This window comes from Pimephales promelas, chromosome 24, assembly GCF_988280905.1.
Source record: "Pimephales promelas chromosome 24, fPimPro1.hap1.1, whole genome shotgun sequence".
NCBI classification, from domain to species: Eukaryota; Metazoa; Chordata; class Actinopteri; order Cypriniformes; family Leuciscidae; genus Pimephales; species Pimephales promelas.
Genome location: NC_142792.1, coordinates 14,635,575 through 14,655,116, shown reverse-complemented (window position 1 = coordinate 14,655,116; position 19,542 = coordinate 14,635,575). Strand labels below are relative to the sequence as shown.

General features: G+C 37.2%; 1 protein-coding gene across 2 annotated transcripts; it reads left to right on the top strand.

Moving 5' to 3' along the window:
- Positions 1–429: 429 nt before the first annotated feature.
- igf1 (insulin-like growth factor 1) lies at positions 430–17,143 on the top strand. Of its 2 annotated transcripts, none has more exons than XM_039668413.2 (5): positions 430–739; positions 2,091–2,250; positions 11,266–11,447; positions 11,641–11,676; positions 13,582–17,143. In XM_039668413.2, exons 1-5 carry the CDS (start codon positions 692–694, stop codon positions 13,639–13,641), a joined length of 486 nt encoding a protein of 161 aa, XP_039524347.2. In that variant the 5' UTR covers positions 430–691; the 3' UTR covers positions 13,642–17,143. The 2 variants fall into 2 exon arrangements, with proteins under 2 accessions (XP_039524347.2, XP_088982803.1); XM_089126677.1 differs by lacking the exon at positions 430–739 and adding an exon at positions 1,123–1,429.
- The last annotated feature ends 2,399 nt before the right edge of the window (positions 17,144–19,542 follow it).

The window sequence follows — 19,542 nt, the reverse complement described above, 5'->3', positions numbered from 1 at the left end:
CGCGCTCTTTAGATTATTAGATTCAAATTGACAAAAAATACTGCCATTACCACTTTTACATTGACATTTTATAGCTACTGTAGGCTATAACAAGAACTTTTAGTTTTAAAAAGTCCCGAAAATAATCTGACTAGAAATTACTTTTAAAAAGTGGATCCACTTTAAATGTAGCCTATAGCATAATGCATTGCCCTATGTCTGAATATCGTGATGAAAAAGACATCGTCCAAATTACGCATGGGAGTGACTCTAAATTCAACTTCTGTCTCTTTCTAAAAAACACAGCACTTTCTGTAACTCTCCTCTTCGTTTTTTGTTCTGCAATGCAATCGTTTCTGATCTGTTAGTAAGTCCTAGAATGATCCAAATTCAAGCCTATTCTAAGAAACAGATGACGTTATTTGACAGGGTGCCCAACATCCTTAATGAGTAACTTAGCAAGAGGAGAAGGCAAATGCTGCCCCAGCTGTTTCCTGTTGAAAATGTCTCTGTAATGTAGATAAATGTGAGGGATTTTCTCTCCAAATCCGTCTCCCGTTCGCTAAATCTCACTTCTCCACAACGAGCCTGCGCAATGGAACAAAGTCGGAATATTGAGATGTGACATTGCCCGCATCTCATCCTCTTTCTCGCTTTTTAATGACTTCAAACAAGTTCATTTTTGCTGGGCTTTTGCTGGAGACCCAAGGGGATGTCTAGCGGTCATTTCTTCCAGGGGCATTGGTGTGATGCCTTTAAGGTAACTTAACCTATTTCCTTTGAAAGCAAAGAAGCAGCTTAGACTAACCATTATTGATTTCTCAGTGAAGCAATAGCCATTGATATAGACTGAGCTGAGGGATATTTTAAGACAATTTGCACTCAATTTCAAATTTGATAAATGACCAATCTGCATCTTTACGCAATGTGCATGACATTAGACACGCGCATGCAAAAGTATTTCACATTAAAGATCTGACAGCTGTATTATGGCAAACTTTTGAGACTTACGACAGATTGCGTGATGTGTGTGGTGAGTCATATCATGATGCACCAGGGAGTACATTTGCGCAGTGCCCAAGTCACCAACTTGTAGGCTATATCACGACCCTTAAAAGTTTATATTGCTGAGTTGACACGAATTAGGGCTTTGGCAGAAGGTTTTGCAGCATAGCTACTTGTGCGTTGTGTGTTTGCGCATTATATTCTCTTTATTATGTAAAGTGCTTCCTTTTTGGGTTTGGCGGCTTTGCAGCTTTCCAGTTCCAATCTTTTATCCAAGCAACCCCAAAAATGCATGGTTTACAAACGCGCTCTTCCTTTACCGGACAACTGGGTTAAAGCAGCAGTATCCTGTTGGCACGGACGAGAACTAGGCACTTCAAAGCGCGCGTGGAGAAGTGGCTCGAAATAACGCGCTCTGTTTTAGCGAGATTGTGGGCAGACAGAGGTAGGACAATTGACTTGTAAAGCCACCACAGAAACGGGGTTTTGATTGGGAGACATTCAGTTAAAGCAAGAGCGCTAAAGTAGCTATAGATGTATAGACAGGTGCATTGAACAGTTCAACTTTAGTTTGCATTGAATCGTTTATTTATTTATTTTGTGTGTGAGTGTGCGTGTCATTCTTCTAGTGATAAATGAGTTGAAGTTGTTTTTAGTATCCTCAATATCCAGGCACATACCTGGATACGGGCTATTTGATATGCAAAAGCAGTTTTAGAAAGATGAATGATAGGAACATCTGTGCAGATGGATTGATGTAGGCTATGTATGGGTTGATGTACAGTATGTATGGATAGATAGATAGATAGATAGATAGATAGATAGATAGATAGATAGATAGATAGATAGATAGATAGATAGATAGATAGAATACGAGGAAAGAATAAATCAGTAAATAAAATAAAAACAATAAATATATAAATAAAATACCAATAAAATGTACATTATCCTGAATTATGCTTCAGTGCATAGATCTATGTATTTCTGGTTCCTCTCTCTCTCTCTCTCTCTCTCTCTCTCTCTCTCTCTCTCTCTCTCTCTCTCTCTCTCTCTCTCTCTCTCTCTCTCTCTCTCTCTCTCTCTCTCTCTCTCTCTCTGGGATGCAGTGTACCATGCGCTGTCTCTCGTGCACCCACACCCTCTCACTGGTGCTGTGCGTACTCGCCTTGACTCCCGCGACACTGGAGGCGGGGCCGGAGACGCTGTGCGGGGCGGAGCTTGTAGACACGCTGCAGTTTGTGTGTGGAGACAGGGGGTTTTATTTCAGTAAGTGCACATTTTATTTATTCATCAACTGCTCTTCTTTCTCTTCCTCTCCCTCCCTCTCTCTTTTCCTCTTTCTCCGTGCATGCACTAATGCGCCACTCATAAATAAGAAAAGCATCAGTTTTCAAGTCTTGCTGTCCAATTTCCCCCAATTTTTCCTCCTTTGGTTTTGCTGTTTTTGTCTGTTATGTTGGATAGAAAGTTAACAATAACCTAAATCTACACATGTCAATGCAATCTGCATGATTAACCAGTGCATGCTATTCTAAATATAAATGTTTATAAGCTTTCCTCAAATATATATTCACTACATAATTACATTGCTCCACCTCTTAAATGACTTATGCATGCATTCTGGTATGTAACATGCATTTTTATAGGGGAAACAAATGAATTGTCAATTTTCACTCTGAAATGTCATTATGAATGTAATGTGATTGCTGCTTCACTTTGTAAGGTGAGCAGTTGCAATGCCAAAAAGCAGCTGAAAGAAATGCTCTGATGCTTGAGTATTACATTTAAAGAAGATCAGCCAGCTGCTTTGTCCCAAAAATGAGGTTGTTGGAATTTGGCAGACATGAGTAGGCAGGGCAAATGAATGTAGTGCACATCTTATTACTACCCAAAGAAAACCATTTTGAATCCTAGACTTAAATCTCTCTTTTTTTTCCCACAAACCATGAGAGTTGCTGACTCTTGAGTTGTCCCAATCAAAGGCAGAGAGAGTTCTAGAGACCTTGCTGTACTTTGTTCTTACTTTATGGGCTTTATCTTAATCATGCCATTAATTAAAATTTAATCTGCATTATTTCTTAGCTAATTTCTTTAACAGGATAATCTATTTTGATTCCTACACTCTCAGAAAAAAGGTACGAAAGCTGTCACTGGGGCGGCACCTTTTCAAAAGGTACACTTTTGTACCTAAAGGGTGCATATTGGTACCTTCATGGTACATATTTGTACCTTTAGGTACAAAAGTGTACCTTTTTGAAAAGGTACCGCCCCAGTGACAGCTTTCGTACCTTTTTTTCTGACAGTGTAAGTGTGTTTATTGCTGGATTTTCACTCATAAATTTGCATTGTAATTTCTTAGTGACTCATTCAAAACCCATTTTGATTTCTTTCCTTTGGTGTACAAAATAAGATATTTAGCAGTAAGTGTTGACTTCTCATCATCAAACAATTAGTTATTAACAGAAAATCTCATCATCAGCCTAAACAAGATATAATACTTGGGAGAACTTTTCTACGGCCATCATTTCAATGTTTATTCAAGGGTGAATCAACATCAATGTTCAATGTTGAATTACTGTGAATTTTTGTTTAGATTTTGCAATTCAACATTGATATCGCAACATTGATTTAGTGTTGATTATATTCATTTTGTTAACCTTTTTACAACATTTAGCATCAAACATTCTTTCAACATTGAAGGTCGGTCACATGCTGGCTGGTGTTTTTTGCATCCCTATTAACAACATGAAATATGCAGAAAAACATGACGCAGTGACTTTCATTTTTGAGTGAACTTTTTAAAGCGGGGTTGCTTCAAAAAAAAAAAAAAAAACTCAAACCAGATAACTATTTTGCAATGTCAACTCAGTAACTGGGTCAGAAAATGTTTCTAATTTTAGAATCTTCCTATTTTCTGAAAAAGCAATTGCCCTGTCTATGACATTTGATTTCAGCCGCCCAAATGAGACCAGTTACATCACATCACAAAGTTTTCCACATATATTGCTATCTGTTTGAATTACCCGATGAGATATTTACGATGTGCAAATGGCTCGAGAAAGTATGCGAGTCTCAGGCCACCGGTGATGACGTATAAAGTGATTATTTTGACAAGTGGACAGAACCCACTGATTCTAAGGAGACACATTTTATTCACTTAAAGTGAAGCAAGATTAAACTTCAAGTTAGAGTTGACATTTTAAGTTTCCAGTCAACAACATTTGAGCTTTTAGTGGTCACAAAGGAGCTGGCTGGATAACTCATGGCTGTCAATGGACATGTGTTTGTTTTGTCAGTAGAGAGCCCAAAATAAATATGTTTATGCTAATCTGAACTTTCCGTGAAGTTATTGCATCAGCGTGACAGATTCGGTGAAGAGCAAATAGACGATTTTACACGGATCATTTGACTTTGACTTATATGTCTGAAACTTAAAGGAATTTCTTGTGTGCCCCAACAACCCCAACTTTTTAACACTTATTATTCTGGATACATCATTAGTAATAGAATTAAAGTTACTTTTATACGACCCATTTCACCAGTTCCCTTGTCACTCCACTCACATTTCAATACTTCAGACTTTATTATCTTGATAGAAAGGTGAAATACAACTATTATTGAAACCAAATGTGGTCTTTTGAAGACATCGAAAACAGGAAGACACAGATGCAGGCGAAGAAGAAATTGACAGCGTAGTCACTTTTTCCAACTGTTGACCTGACCCAGAAATCCTCGGTTGTCATTGAAATGCCTCGGCAGCAGTCTCATCCCAGATTGTCTTCGGTTCTAAGGGGTTATTGGAGAGGAGCGGGACTCCGGAATGAGTGAGGCAGTGCTAGAACACAACATCCTGCTTGCTTATTACAAAGGGCACTTCGTGGCCAGATGTGTTTGTGCTGACATAAAGCTGCCCTTTGGGAGGGCATGGTCATTCAGCTGTGTAGTCATCATTTGCAGCAAAGCACCTGTGGTGTCTGCCAACAGCCTGAGCGTGTACCTCGTGATGCATTCCCATTCCCGAGACTCAAACACACTGGGAACGTGGAAAGTTTTGGCTCAGTGTATGCCATAAAATCACAATTTGGCCAGAAGTGGGTGCAAGTCTCCTCTCACAAATTTGCAAGAATCTCCAATGATCTGGCAACTCTGGATGACAGGGAAATCTCTGCTGAAGATTGCCTTATTCAAGATTGGGATGTTCTCACATCCGAATTAATTATGGTCAGAGTAAAATACGCATTCTGGACTATTTCATTGGAAGCTTTTAATGAAAATGGAAGAAAATAAAAAGCGAATAATGCACATTAGGTGTTAACAGATGCTTTCATTTGTGTATTGTATTATTCTTACGTTGCCGTGGAGAATTATGGGAAATGTAGTTTGATTGCACAAGCCTGTGCTTAAAGTCGTAACTAAACCCATGGTCAGAGCCTGACTCCACCCACTGGCAATATTTGAAAAATGCTGAAAAAGTGGGCAGACCCCAGCGGAGATAGAGGGGACGAAATAGATGCTAAAACACTCCATCCTGATCGTTTTCAATACTCACAATTCCAACTTATGACTGGTTTTGACGAAACGAAACAAACTGGTTTTTATACTGCCAAGGGCGTAGCTCATACCAAGAGCGTGGTGAGCTGAAACCTGCGTACGTCACAAAGTGCGGAACATCCAATAGGAAAATTCAACTGCAGTAGCAACCGTTCAACCTGAAGAGGGCAGCACTAAGACGTTTTTACACCATATATTGTAGAAATAAAACAATTTATACACAAATTTCAAAAAAGTTTCTCGAATAAAGATCCATTTTTACACATCATTAACTAAAAAAAGTTGGTTTAGGGTTTAGTAACTCTTTAATGAACCAGCTAAATGAGTAGCATTTCTGGACAGCTTGAATGCCTGTTCTGCCAACACTCACAATTAAAACATATTACGATCAATATCAATGGATTTCTGGCCATAATTATTCAATTGACACTCAACTTGGAAAGTTTGGCCAATCACAACTGATGGTGTTAATCAGTGCCATGATATCACAAGTAACGTTATATGATTTGACTGATTTGTATTTTACATAGGAAGGGCGAAAGCACACCTCTTAACGGGATACTCCACGTTTTTTGGAAATAGGTTAATTGTACCACTAATGCATTGAGTTTTACCGTTTTCGAATCCATTCAGCCGATTTTCTGATATTTAGAAGAATATCAGTAATCAGACAGTTTCTGGTCTCATTGACTTTCATAGTAGGAAAAAAATATACTATGGAAGTCAATGAGACCACTGTCTGGTATAACTCTAAATATCAACAAAAATCGTCTGAATACATTCGAAAATGGTAAAACCCAACTGTTTAACTCTGGGGAAGTGGTAAAATGAGCCTATATCCAAAAAAACTGGAGTATCCCTTTAAAAGAAAAGAAACAGAATGTCAATCAAGAATTAATCAATCAATGATGAAAGATTGCAGATGACCTCCACTCAGTAGCAAAGTTGGACGTTCTGTCACGCACGTCAGTGATAGGACTACTTTTCAGTTTTGTCTGGTTTCATTATATCTGAAGCAGCTGGAGAGAGGAACACATCAACAGCACACAGTCAGGCTTGGCTCTTGTCCTAGAGCAGCACCGGATTATATGGGATTACAGGATGATCTGGATGACCCCTGCCCCCTCCTGCCCCGTTGTTCTACTGGACATAAAGATGTTGCAGAGGGCACTGTGTATTCTAGGGCCAGCACTTTTTGGGTGAGAAGAAGTTGTTGTTTTTTAACCACAAAGCCTGATATTCAAGCTTTGGCTGTGTCTGATTTACAAGAGACACAAACAAATGACTTCTCACCAAAGCTAAGCGCCCATCAAGACTATGTATACTGTACATGGGAATTGGATTTCAGAGCCAAGAGGATTTTTAAATCAGAAAACAATTGCTTATCAATCTCTCGGTATGCTATATTATAACCAAATATTGGATTCAATCTTTTTTGTCAACTAGTTTTCTTTTAATTTGGTTAGGTTTTGTATTTTTGGAACTGATTGATCGTAGGCTTCATTGATCTGAGCTTATGCACCCCAGTTTTTGTGTAAAAAGGTGATAATTTTGTCAATATAGATAAAATATGAACAAAAAATGCACTGGTTGTCACTCTACTCCTGCGCAAAGGTCTAAAAAAACATTGGTACCAGTCAATCGTAGAAGAATCGTAGAACTCATGAAGAACTAAACCATTAATTAATGATTACTGCATCAGCAACTAATAAAGAATCTGTATGATTAATAGATTAAGTACTACATGAATTGCTATTAATTCAATGTGTCATTGTCTATTAATTCCTTAATAACAAATTTTATGAACTAATAGTGTAAATTAATGTGTTAATTACCACAATTAGTCAAAGCTATGCACTTCAACTTCCAGTTGTCTGCTTTAATTAATCATTAACTAATGATTTGCAAAGGTATCATTATTTTATGACTTTACTTGTTGGGGCACATCATTATTAACTAGTCATTTAGTAATTGTAGTAATTTGCACATGATTTTGCACTAACAATGAAGTAATTAATCATGTATTAATGCATAGTGTACCTGTTATATTATCTGGAAGTTGAAATACAAGGCTTTGGCTCATTCTGGTAATTAGCATATTAGTTAAAAAAATGAGTTATTATGGAATTAATCCACAATTGCATATTTAATTAATAACAATTCATGTATGAACTAATACATTAACCTTACAGACTCTTAATTAGTTCCTAAAGTGATAATCATTAATCAATAGTTTAGATAATCATTAGTTACACATTAATTCAGTGTTATCTGTGCATTAGTTAACCATGAATTAATGCTTATTAGTGCACCCCTATTGTAAAGTGTTACCGTTTTATCTCTAAAAACTGTTTATTGTACTAGCGTATAATGCTAGTACTGGGGGCATTTACTAAGTAAAAAGAAATCGCTAGACTATAAGTACCGATGTTTTATTAGACCAAAGGTTCATTTTGCGCCTCAGTTTGTATTGAAATGATTTTATCTTATACAAAATGGCACAAATTCACACTTTTGACGTTCCCAGTGAAAAACCAGCCTATAAAAAATACTTATCAATCTTTCATTACTCAATCACCAAACATTGGATTCAACCTTGTTGTGAACTTGTTTTCTTTCAATTACAAACAGGTTTTGTATTTATTTTTTGAAACTGATGACATTGTAGCTTGAATTGGTCAAAAATGATGGGGAAAATCAAAAATAGGAGAAACATCTAGTGTTCAGGAGCATGCTCATCATTGCACTAGTATGTGTACTTGCAAAGATAAAGTCCCTGTGCATGCATGCACAGATGTGTTCGTGTACACAAACAAACTATTTTGAGTATTATATGCTTTCTTTTTCACAGAGATCGTAAGATCATTGACTTTGATCAATTCAACTTAATCCTCAGAACAATGATCAGATCAATAAAGCCTGTGATCAATCAGTTTAAACCTGTCCTAATTGAAAGAAAACAAGTTGACAAAGATTGAATGTGAAATTTGGTGATAATATAGCATAGCGAAAGGTTTATAAGCAATTTTTCTGTAGGCCAGTCATTTTTGACTAGGAACACCACAAGTAAATATCTATGTGTCTACCATTTAAATAGACAACAACAACAACAATAATAGGCCTATATCAGCACAATACCCTGGTTAGAACATTTAACAGCCTTTCGACATAAACAGTAAAACGTTACTTGGCAGTTGACAACCTTTAAACACCGCAAACAGTTCATATTCAATCAAGAGCTTACATCTCTATGTATAGTAAACAGTGGCAAAAAGAGCCAGGAGGGGAAAAAATTGGAAGGAAACTACATCTTGCAATAAACTCTTTGTGATGCCATTGATAAAGAGGTAGTTTCCAGGACTATAGCAGCTTTCATAGTCCCCAGTGAATAGTAAACTTCCTGACACTATGCAGCAGCTTATGGCAGCAACTCCAAGAACTCCCTGTTCTTCAATAACCAAAGAAGCTGGCTGTGAAAGTCAGCTTCTTTCCAGCGGTGTTCCTCATTGGAATGCACACATTCTGATGCGCCTGTTTAGTTGGAAGCAAAGGTGTCAACCCAAAAGTGTGGGAACACAAAACGGTTGTGCTTTTGCAACACTGAAACAGATGGTACTGCATTGATCTTAATCACTGTGATGGAGATATGCTTTGCAAAGTGCTCTCAGCTCTCTCACGATGTTGTCAATGGCTTGATGGTTTTACCGGGGAAGGGGATGAAAGAGCCGATTGATAATCTATCCAACAATGCTGCAATCTTCAATAAATGCATGACCTAATCTATGGACAGTTTATGTGGAAAATGAAAAACATACAAGACTCTTATCTGCTCGTCATGCTGATAAAAAGAACAAAACATGAAAACAGGTTTGCAGACCAGTGCTGGATCATGGCTGATCTAACAATAATACCATATTTGAGGATTACAACTTTGACCTCTTAAAATTCAGCATTTCAAATCTCTGAAAACCTATTTAAACCGATTACACTGCATTATAAGAGCTGCTTTTGTTTATTGCACCTGTTAGACCACTACTCAATGGATTTCATGAAGGGCCTATGAGCTATTTTGAGGAAAACAGCAGATGTTAATTTTTTTTTTTTTTTAGAAAAGGATAAAAAAAAAAATGCATCCAGAAAACAATTTTACCGGCGTGTGAAAACCTGATGTTTACAGCAAGATAATTATTTGTGTGTGTGTGTGTGTGTGTGTTGTTGTTGTTTTTTAAATGGTGCATAGCTTACAAATCGAAATGAACCCTTGATCCTATGAAAATTGAATATTTAGTTCAAGATTTCAACGAGAACAAACGTTGAGAGACTCTTACATTTTGTAACTGTACAAGTAAAAAGCCTAGTGTTCAAACATAATCATTACAGGCACAAAACACTGACAAAATAATGGTAAATAATAACATTTTTTTGGATTATATAAATTTAAATCGAATTAAAAATCTGAAAAAGTGGCCATCAAGTGTCTAGCAGTAACAGTGTCCAACATAAAACTTAATTGTATTTGAATATAACAGCGCCCCCTATTCTCCCCAATATGTTCGGCGGCACCCAAGAGTCACGCAGTCTGCAGGGATGCATGTTTGTCAGAATTCGAGCACCTCTCTTTCCAAAACAACACTGTCAGCAAGTGAAGCAAGTGCAAAGCAGAAGTTAATGCATTTTGTCAGCACTGGCAGCCCTGCAAGCCAAAAGCTATTAACTCTGAAAGGGAAAGGCATTTCCTTCTTGTAAATGCCATATTAAATTATTATTATTATTTCATTTGGTAACTGGGAAAAGCCTATCGGAGCTATATTGCCCTATGCAAGTGGTGACTTGTAAATGGAGAGTGGGATATTTTTTTTTTTTTAAAGCCACCGTGATTTGGCGACAAAGAAACGCTAACTTAGTCAGGTGTCTGAGTGCTAACTTTAAGAACGTTGTTTGGGATCAGGCAACCCAAATCCCGAATTCTACACGTTAAGTAGCCCACCCTCATCGTTAAACATAATGTCCAGGCCATTTTATAATAGGGCATTGACCTCATTTGCAGCACACAAAATTGTATACCCATGAGTTTCATTTTTCATGTTCTTTCACGTGGATAATTATCACCTACAGTAGTTCAGCAGCGACATTAACAAGCACACTGGGGAAAGTTCATCCTAGCCTACCAGGAACATTGGTGCTGAGCAGGGAATTTCTCTCCTTAGGTTGATTTGACCAATCCTGGCCTCCCAAACCAGTGAGCTAGTTTAAGATATCAGGTTTTAAACAGCAAAACGTGAGATTATAAACATTTGTGTCAGAGTGACCTCCATTTAACTAGGAGGCTTGCCAAGAAGGGTCCACTGCAAAGTGATACCCTGTAAATTTCACACTGAAGAAATTCATGTCATTAACGCGTCCATATATCTGGCTGCATCACTAAGATATTATAGCTCTCATGACCGGCCTCTTAGCGGTTACAACCGAAAGTTTTTGAGATTTAGCGTTTCGGAGCATGACCTTGCATTGTTCCTCATGAGTTGGTGCCACGCCAGTCTTAAAATGGATAAAGGGCTTGAACTTGATGTGATGACAGACTTTTATTTAACGTACCTTAAACTCGCCATTAAGTGCAGATCCTCCCTCATAGCGAAGATTTACACGAGGGCTTTCGCTTTTCGTATGTGTATCAGATGTTCTCGCCATACAGAAGACTATTTCTTAATGTTATTCCTATGCACCCAACAGACAAACCAACAGGATATGGGTCTAATTCGAGACGGTCGAACAACTACGGCATTGTGGACGAATGCTGCTTTCAGAGCTGCGAACTGCGGCGCCTTGAGATGTACTGTGCACCTGTGAAAACCGGCAAAACTCCACGATCCCTACGAGCGCAACGGCACACGGACATCACCAGGACAGCAAAGGTGTGCAGCCATATACTTGTGATGTCTCCTTGGTTATTGTCATTTGTACCATTATTCAAAAGAGCATTTGACACAATCATACATTTCTGTAAAACCTTGGGACAGATCAGATGTATACAATATATAATGCTGATGCAACATTAGTTGACTAATTTGGTTGATATTAGTTCATACTGATTGTGTTACCTTGCAGAAACCTATATCTGGACATAGGCACTCTTCCTGTAAGGTAAGTCTTCCCTCAGTCTGAGAGCGAGCCGTAATTTACAGTGCTATACGTATGTGCATGAGGGTGCTTGAGTTATAACAACATTCAAGTTTAGTGCATTTTTATTAATCTCTCACTCTAATGCTGTTCCAAGCGTGTATGACTTTCCGATTTTTGCGGTAAACACACAAAATATCTTTCGCAGTGTATTTGTCTTGCTTTCCAGTACAGATATCTAAACATTCTTAAAATCAAGGTATATTTACTTTAAAAGCAAAACAACGTTTCAAGAAAAATTGAAAAACTGAGTTTTTTCTTAAAAAATATCTGTCAATACACTGTAAAATATTTTCAAGATTCGTTATCACAACATATTTTCGTTTGTCAAATCAACTTTATAATGATTTATTTAGCTGAGATAACTTATTATTTTGAGTTTCTGATGGCTAAATTAATCTACTTCATTGTATTAACTCACTTTTTCCAGTTCAATCAACTTAAAATTTTAAGGCAACCAGGTTACTTACTTTTTTAAGTTAAACCTTCAATATTTTTTTGTAAGAACGTACTTACAGTGTACTTACCTAGAAAGTACTGGCTAATTTAAGGTAAGTACATGGAACAGGGATAGGTTTAGGGGTAGTACTAGTTATTACCCAGTAATTCTAGTTACTAAAATGGGTAACTGGACTGTAAAAGGAAGCGTTACCATAATAATAATAATAGTTTTCACCCAGATTTAGTTGGTATTTAACCAGATATTTGGCAGTTATTTTGTTTTAAGTATAAATTCACTTACATTAAATATATATTGATTTAAGAATGTCTACTGATTTTTTTCCCCAGTGCAAAAGACACATTTTTGAGCTCTAAAATTACTCACAGACAGACAGACATACACATTTGAGGTAGCATAAAGTGGAACTCATTTATACTTTCTTCTAAAGCCATTATTTAAGCTATTCTTTGCTGAAAATGTAAATGAAATAGCAATGTCCAAACAAATTATTTAGACTCACATCTTGAATTAACTCCATTGATCCAGTTAACAACATCAGTCTGAATGATTCTTTCTGCAAGACTGGTCCAGTCCTCAAGTTCAACTCATTAACTCAATGATCCAGTTGAAGATATCCAGCTGTTACCAGCTCATGGCAGGAAAGATCAGTGAATTTTATATTATACGGCTTCAGAAGACTAATATAGCACTTTTTTGAAACTTTCACTTTCTTTTTGAAGCTTGAGCGCTCCAGTCCCCATTTATTGCAATTGCACGCAACAGAGCAACCACATTTTACAAAATGTCTTCCTTTGTGGTCCACTCAAAAAAGAAAGTCATACGGTCTTGAAACGAGTAAGTAAATGATGACAGAAGTTTGATTTTTTGGTGTGCCACCCCTTTACGTCATCTCAGAACAGAGCGAATAATGGCAGTACATTGTGCTACGATACATACTAAGGAAAAAGCAGCTCTTCCCTCACCCCTGCTGCCCAAATGTGGGCCATCCTTTTTTAAGTGCTCTCAGTCATCCTCTCTCGAAAAAGAAAACCATTAGCAAGTGAACTGCCTAAGTGGTTTTTGTGGTAGACCTGCATACGCTCTCCGCAGACATATTTCTGCACCCATACGTAATGCACTGGAAGCCGAGTCTAAGGTCACCTTAGAAGTCTGCACGCTGAGTTCAGAGTCTGGACCCTCATGCCGGCCTTTCCCTGCATGCGGTTTCATTCCCAGCTTAGCTTTTGTGAATTACACTTATTAATCTTGCTGCGGTGAAACCTTTGATGTGTTGCTTTGACAGTAGATTTCCTCGGCATTATGAAATAATCACCAAACAGCTGTGTTGTTACGGGCAGGGTTCTGCTCTCCGCGTTACTTCTCATCATCTGAATTACATTTACTGCCTTTCTCTTTCTTATTTTCAGGAGGTTCATCAGAAGAACTCAAGCCGAGGAAACACAGGGGGCAGAAACTATCGCATGTAGGACGGCGGGGGGAACGGCAAAGAGAGACAAGCGAAACTGTTGGACAGTGGAAAACGGGATGAAAGAAAGACTGGTCTTCCAGGGGCTTGCTCCACTGTAAAAAAAGAAAAAGAAAAAGGAAAAAAAAAATGATTTACTGAATATCTGATGATTTCCATGCACTGCACCATTCTATAATGGGGGAAAATACTAAATTAGCTGCTATAAAGAGTCAAATAATAACTGTTTATCCTCCTTGTGCGTGAACAGTTGCACATTATGGATGCCGAAAGCTTTTTAAAGTGACAAAAAATGTGTCAGAGCCCTATAAATTGGCCTTACTCTAGTTCGCAGCACCTATTAAATGTTCATATTCCACTGAATTCTGATGGATGGCCTCTGGTACAGAGGTAATAGGTGACTATTGATGCCCCACACACATTAAGTTACTTATAAATCTTATCACAATCTGGATCTAGTGGAAGAAAGCTGTATTATTTTTATCTCAAACTTTTTTTTTTTTTTGCCTTTGTGAGAAATATTAGACGCTGCCAAGAGAGGAGTTCGCGGTGAGATCATGGACAGTGTTGACTAGAAAGGCTGTCTAGACAGTTTATACCAGATGAAACCCTCGCAAATTTGAACTATACGGCTGACGTTTAAAAACAAATCACTTTTTTCTTATTTGACTCATTGTGCAAGAGCAGTTCAAGAGGGATTATACAAAAAGCCTTATGCAGATGTGCTGAGGTGCTCTAGAGAACACATTTAGGAATGATGGACACTTAGGACAACTTGTGTGTGTTTTTTTTTTTCAATTGTGTGTGAGGGATCTTTGCTTCTTTTTTTAAATAATTTTAACTGCATGGTTTACCTAGAAAATGGGAGGTGAAAGCCATTCACTCGAACAGTTATCCGCATGCATTTACACCAGTGTATCAGCACTCACAGGAAAGACCGAGCAGAAACTTACTAATTAATAATTGGAAGGTATGAACATCAATAAGAACATAATATGTTTAAGGAACTACTTTTCATTAAACAGAAAGTTGCAGGTTTGCATCTTTATAGTGAAAGACTGGTGGCATGAGCCGGACTGCAACTGACTAGCTGTATTAAAAGGATATTTCACCCAAAAAGTCATTCTTTATACTCATTTTACATTAACTTCCAATATAATATTTAGGAAAATGCAACTTTTTTTTTAGCATAATACAACTTTATGGCTCACACAGTAAAAATATACAGGAATTGTGCTTTATCATGTCAATTTTGTCCATTTTTGGAGCTTTATAGAGTGCAACACTAGGGTTCCAGAAGTAAAAACTGCGTTCATTTTCTCCATAGGGAAATAGATTTTTAACATTAACTTATAAATCTAAAAAGACAGCCTTACAGTGTGCTATGAGGCTGTTAATCGATAGAATTTGCTTCTGTTAAAGCCATCAGCCCGCATTAATTCAGCTTAGTTTGAAAATAATCATGTTTAACAGTGGCATTTGTGTTGAAAAACTACATTTCCCACGAAACTGTACACAAAAAAATCCACCAATCAGAGTCAGAATAAGTCAAAAGTGCCAAAAGATCTCTTTAGCCACGCCCACTCCCTGCGAATGACATAATCATTGACATCTCCCTACACTCTCAAAATATTTGAATATTTATATACATATATGAATTTCCAAATTAATTTGATCATGCTGTCCGCAGTGCTTCAGGGATTGTAGTTCTTTATCCATTAAGTGCACAAAGGCCGCTTTTCAAATACTTTTTTGCTTCAAATCTAAGTTTGTAGAGTTATAATTTACCTTGTAGCTGGTTGACTTGGTTAATGACTTATAACGCTTTAACAAAGACATTTTTGAAATCCCTATGGGAGAAATACTTCTGGAACCAACGCCACTAAAAAAGTGAACAGGCGCTGATGCACTCCAAAAAAAACCTGTAAAAATCGTTTTTTAGCAAATAGTCAGAATTTGTGTTTTTGGGTGAACTATCCCTCTACACTCCACTTTAAGTGGCTGTCAGAGGGGGTCGCGGGGTGTTTTCACAGTCCCTCTGCATGGTGTTTTCCTCTTTTCTGAACCCATCGGATCATGTCAACCCACACTGTTTACTCTGTATCTATATTCAACCTATATTAACCTTTGCATTCTCTAACCATAATCGTATGTGATGGCATCATATAGCGGAACCATATAAGAGATCAACCCACTGTATAATGGTGCTATTTTGTAATTTGTTACTTGCAGGGGTTGGCTGAAAACAGAAGCTCAATGTTGGAAGTCTTCCCTTTTGCACAGCCTTGTGGCCACCATTGTAATAGTATTCTTTTATTTTTAAGCTGTTTCAATAAGGTATCAATGTAAGCGAGAGAAAGTATTTTTGTGAGCGTTGTGAATGCATGGAAAAAAGAATGAAATGAAAAATGAAGCCCAAGATGGTTAATTGCTGTTTTTTTTTAATTATTCATATTTTTGAATCAACATAATGTCCCTATGCCAAATAACTTGACAGAGTACTGTGAATTGCAAATCTCCAACATTACCAAGATTTTGACCATCACAATGAAGCTTTTCATGTGCACTACACTCATTTTGACATCCTGGCACTGATTCTACAACTTAAGTATTTGTAACTGGCAAGGAAATGGGGCAAAACTGTCTTCAGTGTAATACAGAGACGAGAAAGACCTCTCTCCCCTTGAGTAATAATAGAGTTACAGTAGAGTTCAACCAGCTAAAAACAGTGTAATTTGGCTAACACTGTGCGAGCCCATTCAGGACCGTTGGTTTTCTTTTCACCTGCCTGTGTTTTTACTTACGATATGCCTAAGGAGGTTTAATAGGAAAATTGCACCAAAATTATTTAAATTACACCAGAAAGGTTATGGTTTAAATAACAGCACATTAGCCATCTAAAGATAAATTATCTAGTGTACAAAAGGCAACTATCTATTTTTTGACAACCTAAATTTGTGTCTTAAAGTGTTTGTACTTTTGAACTTGGCGGTTTTTGTTTTAAAAGTGAGCATATCTTCTCATTCGAAACAATAGAACAATGTAGAATCATGACCCAGAATATCGATGTAATGTGCACAAATGATCTGATTGTAATAGACCTCCGGCAAAAGGTCCTCACAAAATACCAAAGACTTTGGTTTGTTGGTTATAGCTTTGTAGCTAATATCATGGGTAGCACTGATGAAACTTCTTGAATCTTTAATTAGACACATTAAGGAACATATTGTTACAGAAATGTCATGCTTATTTTGAAGTGGTTCTGTTTCCTCATAAATTAAAGGGAGGATTTAAGACTGCTCATCAGAACACGTCTACATAAATCCAGACAGAAACTGAATTGAATGACAAATATTAGAGGATTCTGGGCATTGATCATTAAACCATTTTTATTTTTTTTGATTGTGAGGCTTTCATTACTGGTGCTCAATTGCTTTCTGTATAAAATATGAAAATACTGACAGATTGTTCACCATTCCTGCTGAATAAACCACTTGTCAATACTGAAGTCTCAGAGTGATTATAAATGCCAGAAACTATACATTTGCATTTCCGTATGAAACAGGAAGTCGGCTGGACTTGAATAGTCAATAAATGTTAGTTACATAACTTGCTGGTCAGTTTCAGGGTGGATGGGCTTTTCCTTCTAGAGAGTATTTGATTGGACAAAAAGTCTGTTAGAGCAGGATGAGTCATCAATTTTTTTACCTCGTTTTCCCAAAAGAGAAAAACTCAAAGCTAACACAAATGAAGCTCCAAAAATGTTGATTTCAAAAAGTCTTTCAAGGCAATGTTCTTGCCCCTCGCAAAGCACCTTGGATTCTAAAAAGTGATCAAGGTGTAACATTTGCCAAATAGTACATTAATGCCCTGAAACTGCACATTAGCCGGATGACAAAGCGATACTTCCTAAAATATGAAGTTCCGCCAAGACAGACAAATCAGGCAGTGGCTGTCCTGACAAGACGCTGCACATTCAGCTTTTTCAGTGACGGGACAAAGCTTCTTGGTTGTTGTCAGCACTTTTTAATGGATATATAGTGGAACAATCAAGCCTTTTAATAAATAAACTGGCCACCTGGCTTATGTTCAGCAGACATAATTTGAAATGTGGAACAGGCGGCTGGCAGGCGTTGTCTCAATGTTATTTTGAATCTTTATTTTATCCATTTTTCCTTGTAATACCAAATCAATGATTATGCCCAATTAGACAAATTATAGTCGGCAAATAGTTCTGGAATCTCTGCAAAACCAGAGAAACCATTGAATAGATTATCCAAACCTGACTTGGTCTATGCTACCTCCAACAAAAAAAACAAAAACATTATAAACATCTGCTAATTGAATGTAATTTTACACTTCTGTTAAAGGGAAAGATCAATCATTTACTCATGATGCCGTTTCAAACCCGACAGAATGTTCGCACTACTCTTTTCAATATGGTGAAGCTAAATGGTGACCAGATCTCCACAATGTCATAAAAACTGCCATAAAAATACAATAAAAGAAGTCAACAAATTATGTATTTGCTATGTTTCTCAGTATCTTTTTAAAGCAACAATAGGAATGTCCAAAAAAGTCAGCCAAGAACACAAACAATCAGTAGACACTGGACGTCCAAACCACACTCCATGAAAACACTTGAATCCTATTAAATGTTCCAATGACATTCTAGTCTATTATGACACTCCTCACACGTACAACATGTCAGTACCCTATGGCATCCAGCAATGGTAATCAATGACAGCTGTTTGAAGGCAGAAGCTTCCCATCAGCTGGTCAAGTTCAGAGGGATTAGCTAAAAAGCAAGCTTGAGTATTTCCACCAGGCCTTCTGTAGCTCTCAGAGTGCCGAGTGCATCTAAGGACACGGTTCCTGGACCTAACCCTGAAACTGAAGCTTCGAGCTCATTCAACTTACGTGTGTGCTATTGTCTTTTCAATGACCTTGTGGTCTAATTCTCTCATTCCCAAACTTCTCCACAGTAGTTTCTGAAGAAATAGAATTAATGTAGGGCTAAAAAGGTTTTTTGTGTTTCACTGCTACAAGGCTTCATTTTTTATTTTTCTTGTGCATGAAGGGGGGGGGGGGGGGGGGTAAGGTGCACTGCAACATCTGTCGGCTGCACTGCAACATCTGGCAGCTTTACAATATGGGCTTGAACAGCCAGTGATGAAACAGGTTCATTCCAAACACCATGTGTTCAGAAAAAATAATCAGATTCAGGTGTGCACTAGCACTTGACTGCTTTGTGTTGTTTTGATTACTAGACAAACACATAAGCTGTAACACTTTCTAACAAACGCAGCTTGGCAGGCGATGAAAGGAGGATGAATAAAATGAAAATAGACGTTCTGTTGTGTTATCAAATGTCATACAGCTTAACTTGCCCAAGTAAAACACACTAATACAATGCATAAATGGCGGTGGTCTATTGAAGTCCAGAAATTCTCCCATATTCGTCCATGGCGTCTCTTCCTGTATGAGTATTTGCAGTTACTAACACATATCCTGGCATTTAAAAGGACAACATAACATTAAAATCCACCCAATTTACTTTTTTTTAATACTAGTAGTGTTGTTACTGCAAACTAAAATTAAAAACAGTGTTTTCGTGAAATAAAACTGCTTTAACATTTTGTTTCAGTGGGCAATATTTTACTAAAATAAATTTAATCTGAATCGAAAATGTAAAAAAAAAAAAAACTAATAAAAATCACACAATTACTCAAATTAAAATGAAAGTATAAAAATACCAATTCAAAATATAAATAAATGCCATGATAGTATACATAAAAAATACTAAAATAACAAATACATACAAAATTTCTCTGCCCTTGAAATTACTTTTCAAGTGGATCATAAAAAAAACTCCAATGGACTAACTATCAAAATCCAAATT

Bases quoted from the DNA above. Each gene is read 5' to 3' on its own strand.
- igf1 (XM_039668413.2), top strand. From the start codon at position 692: ATGTCTAGCGGTCATTTCTTCCAGGGGCATTGGTGTGATGCCTTTAAG. The intron at 11,448-11,640 runs GTGTGCAGCCAT...GTTACCTTGCAG, and splicing joins ACATCACCAGGACAGCAAAG to AAACCTATATCTGGACATAG. The intron at 11,677-13,581 runs GTAAGTCTTCCC...TCTTATTTTCAG, and splicing joins ATAGGCACTCTTCCTGTAAG to GAGGTTCATCAGAAGAACTC.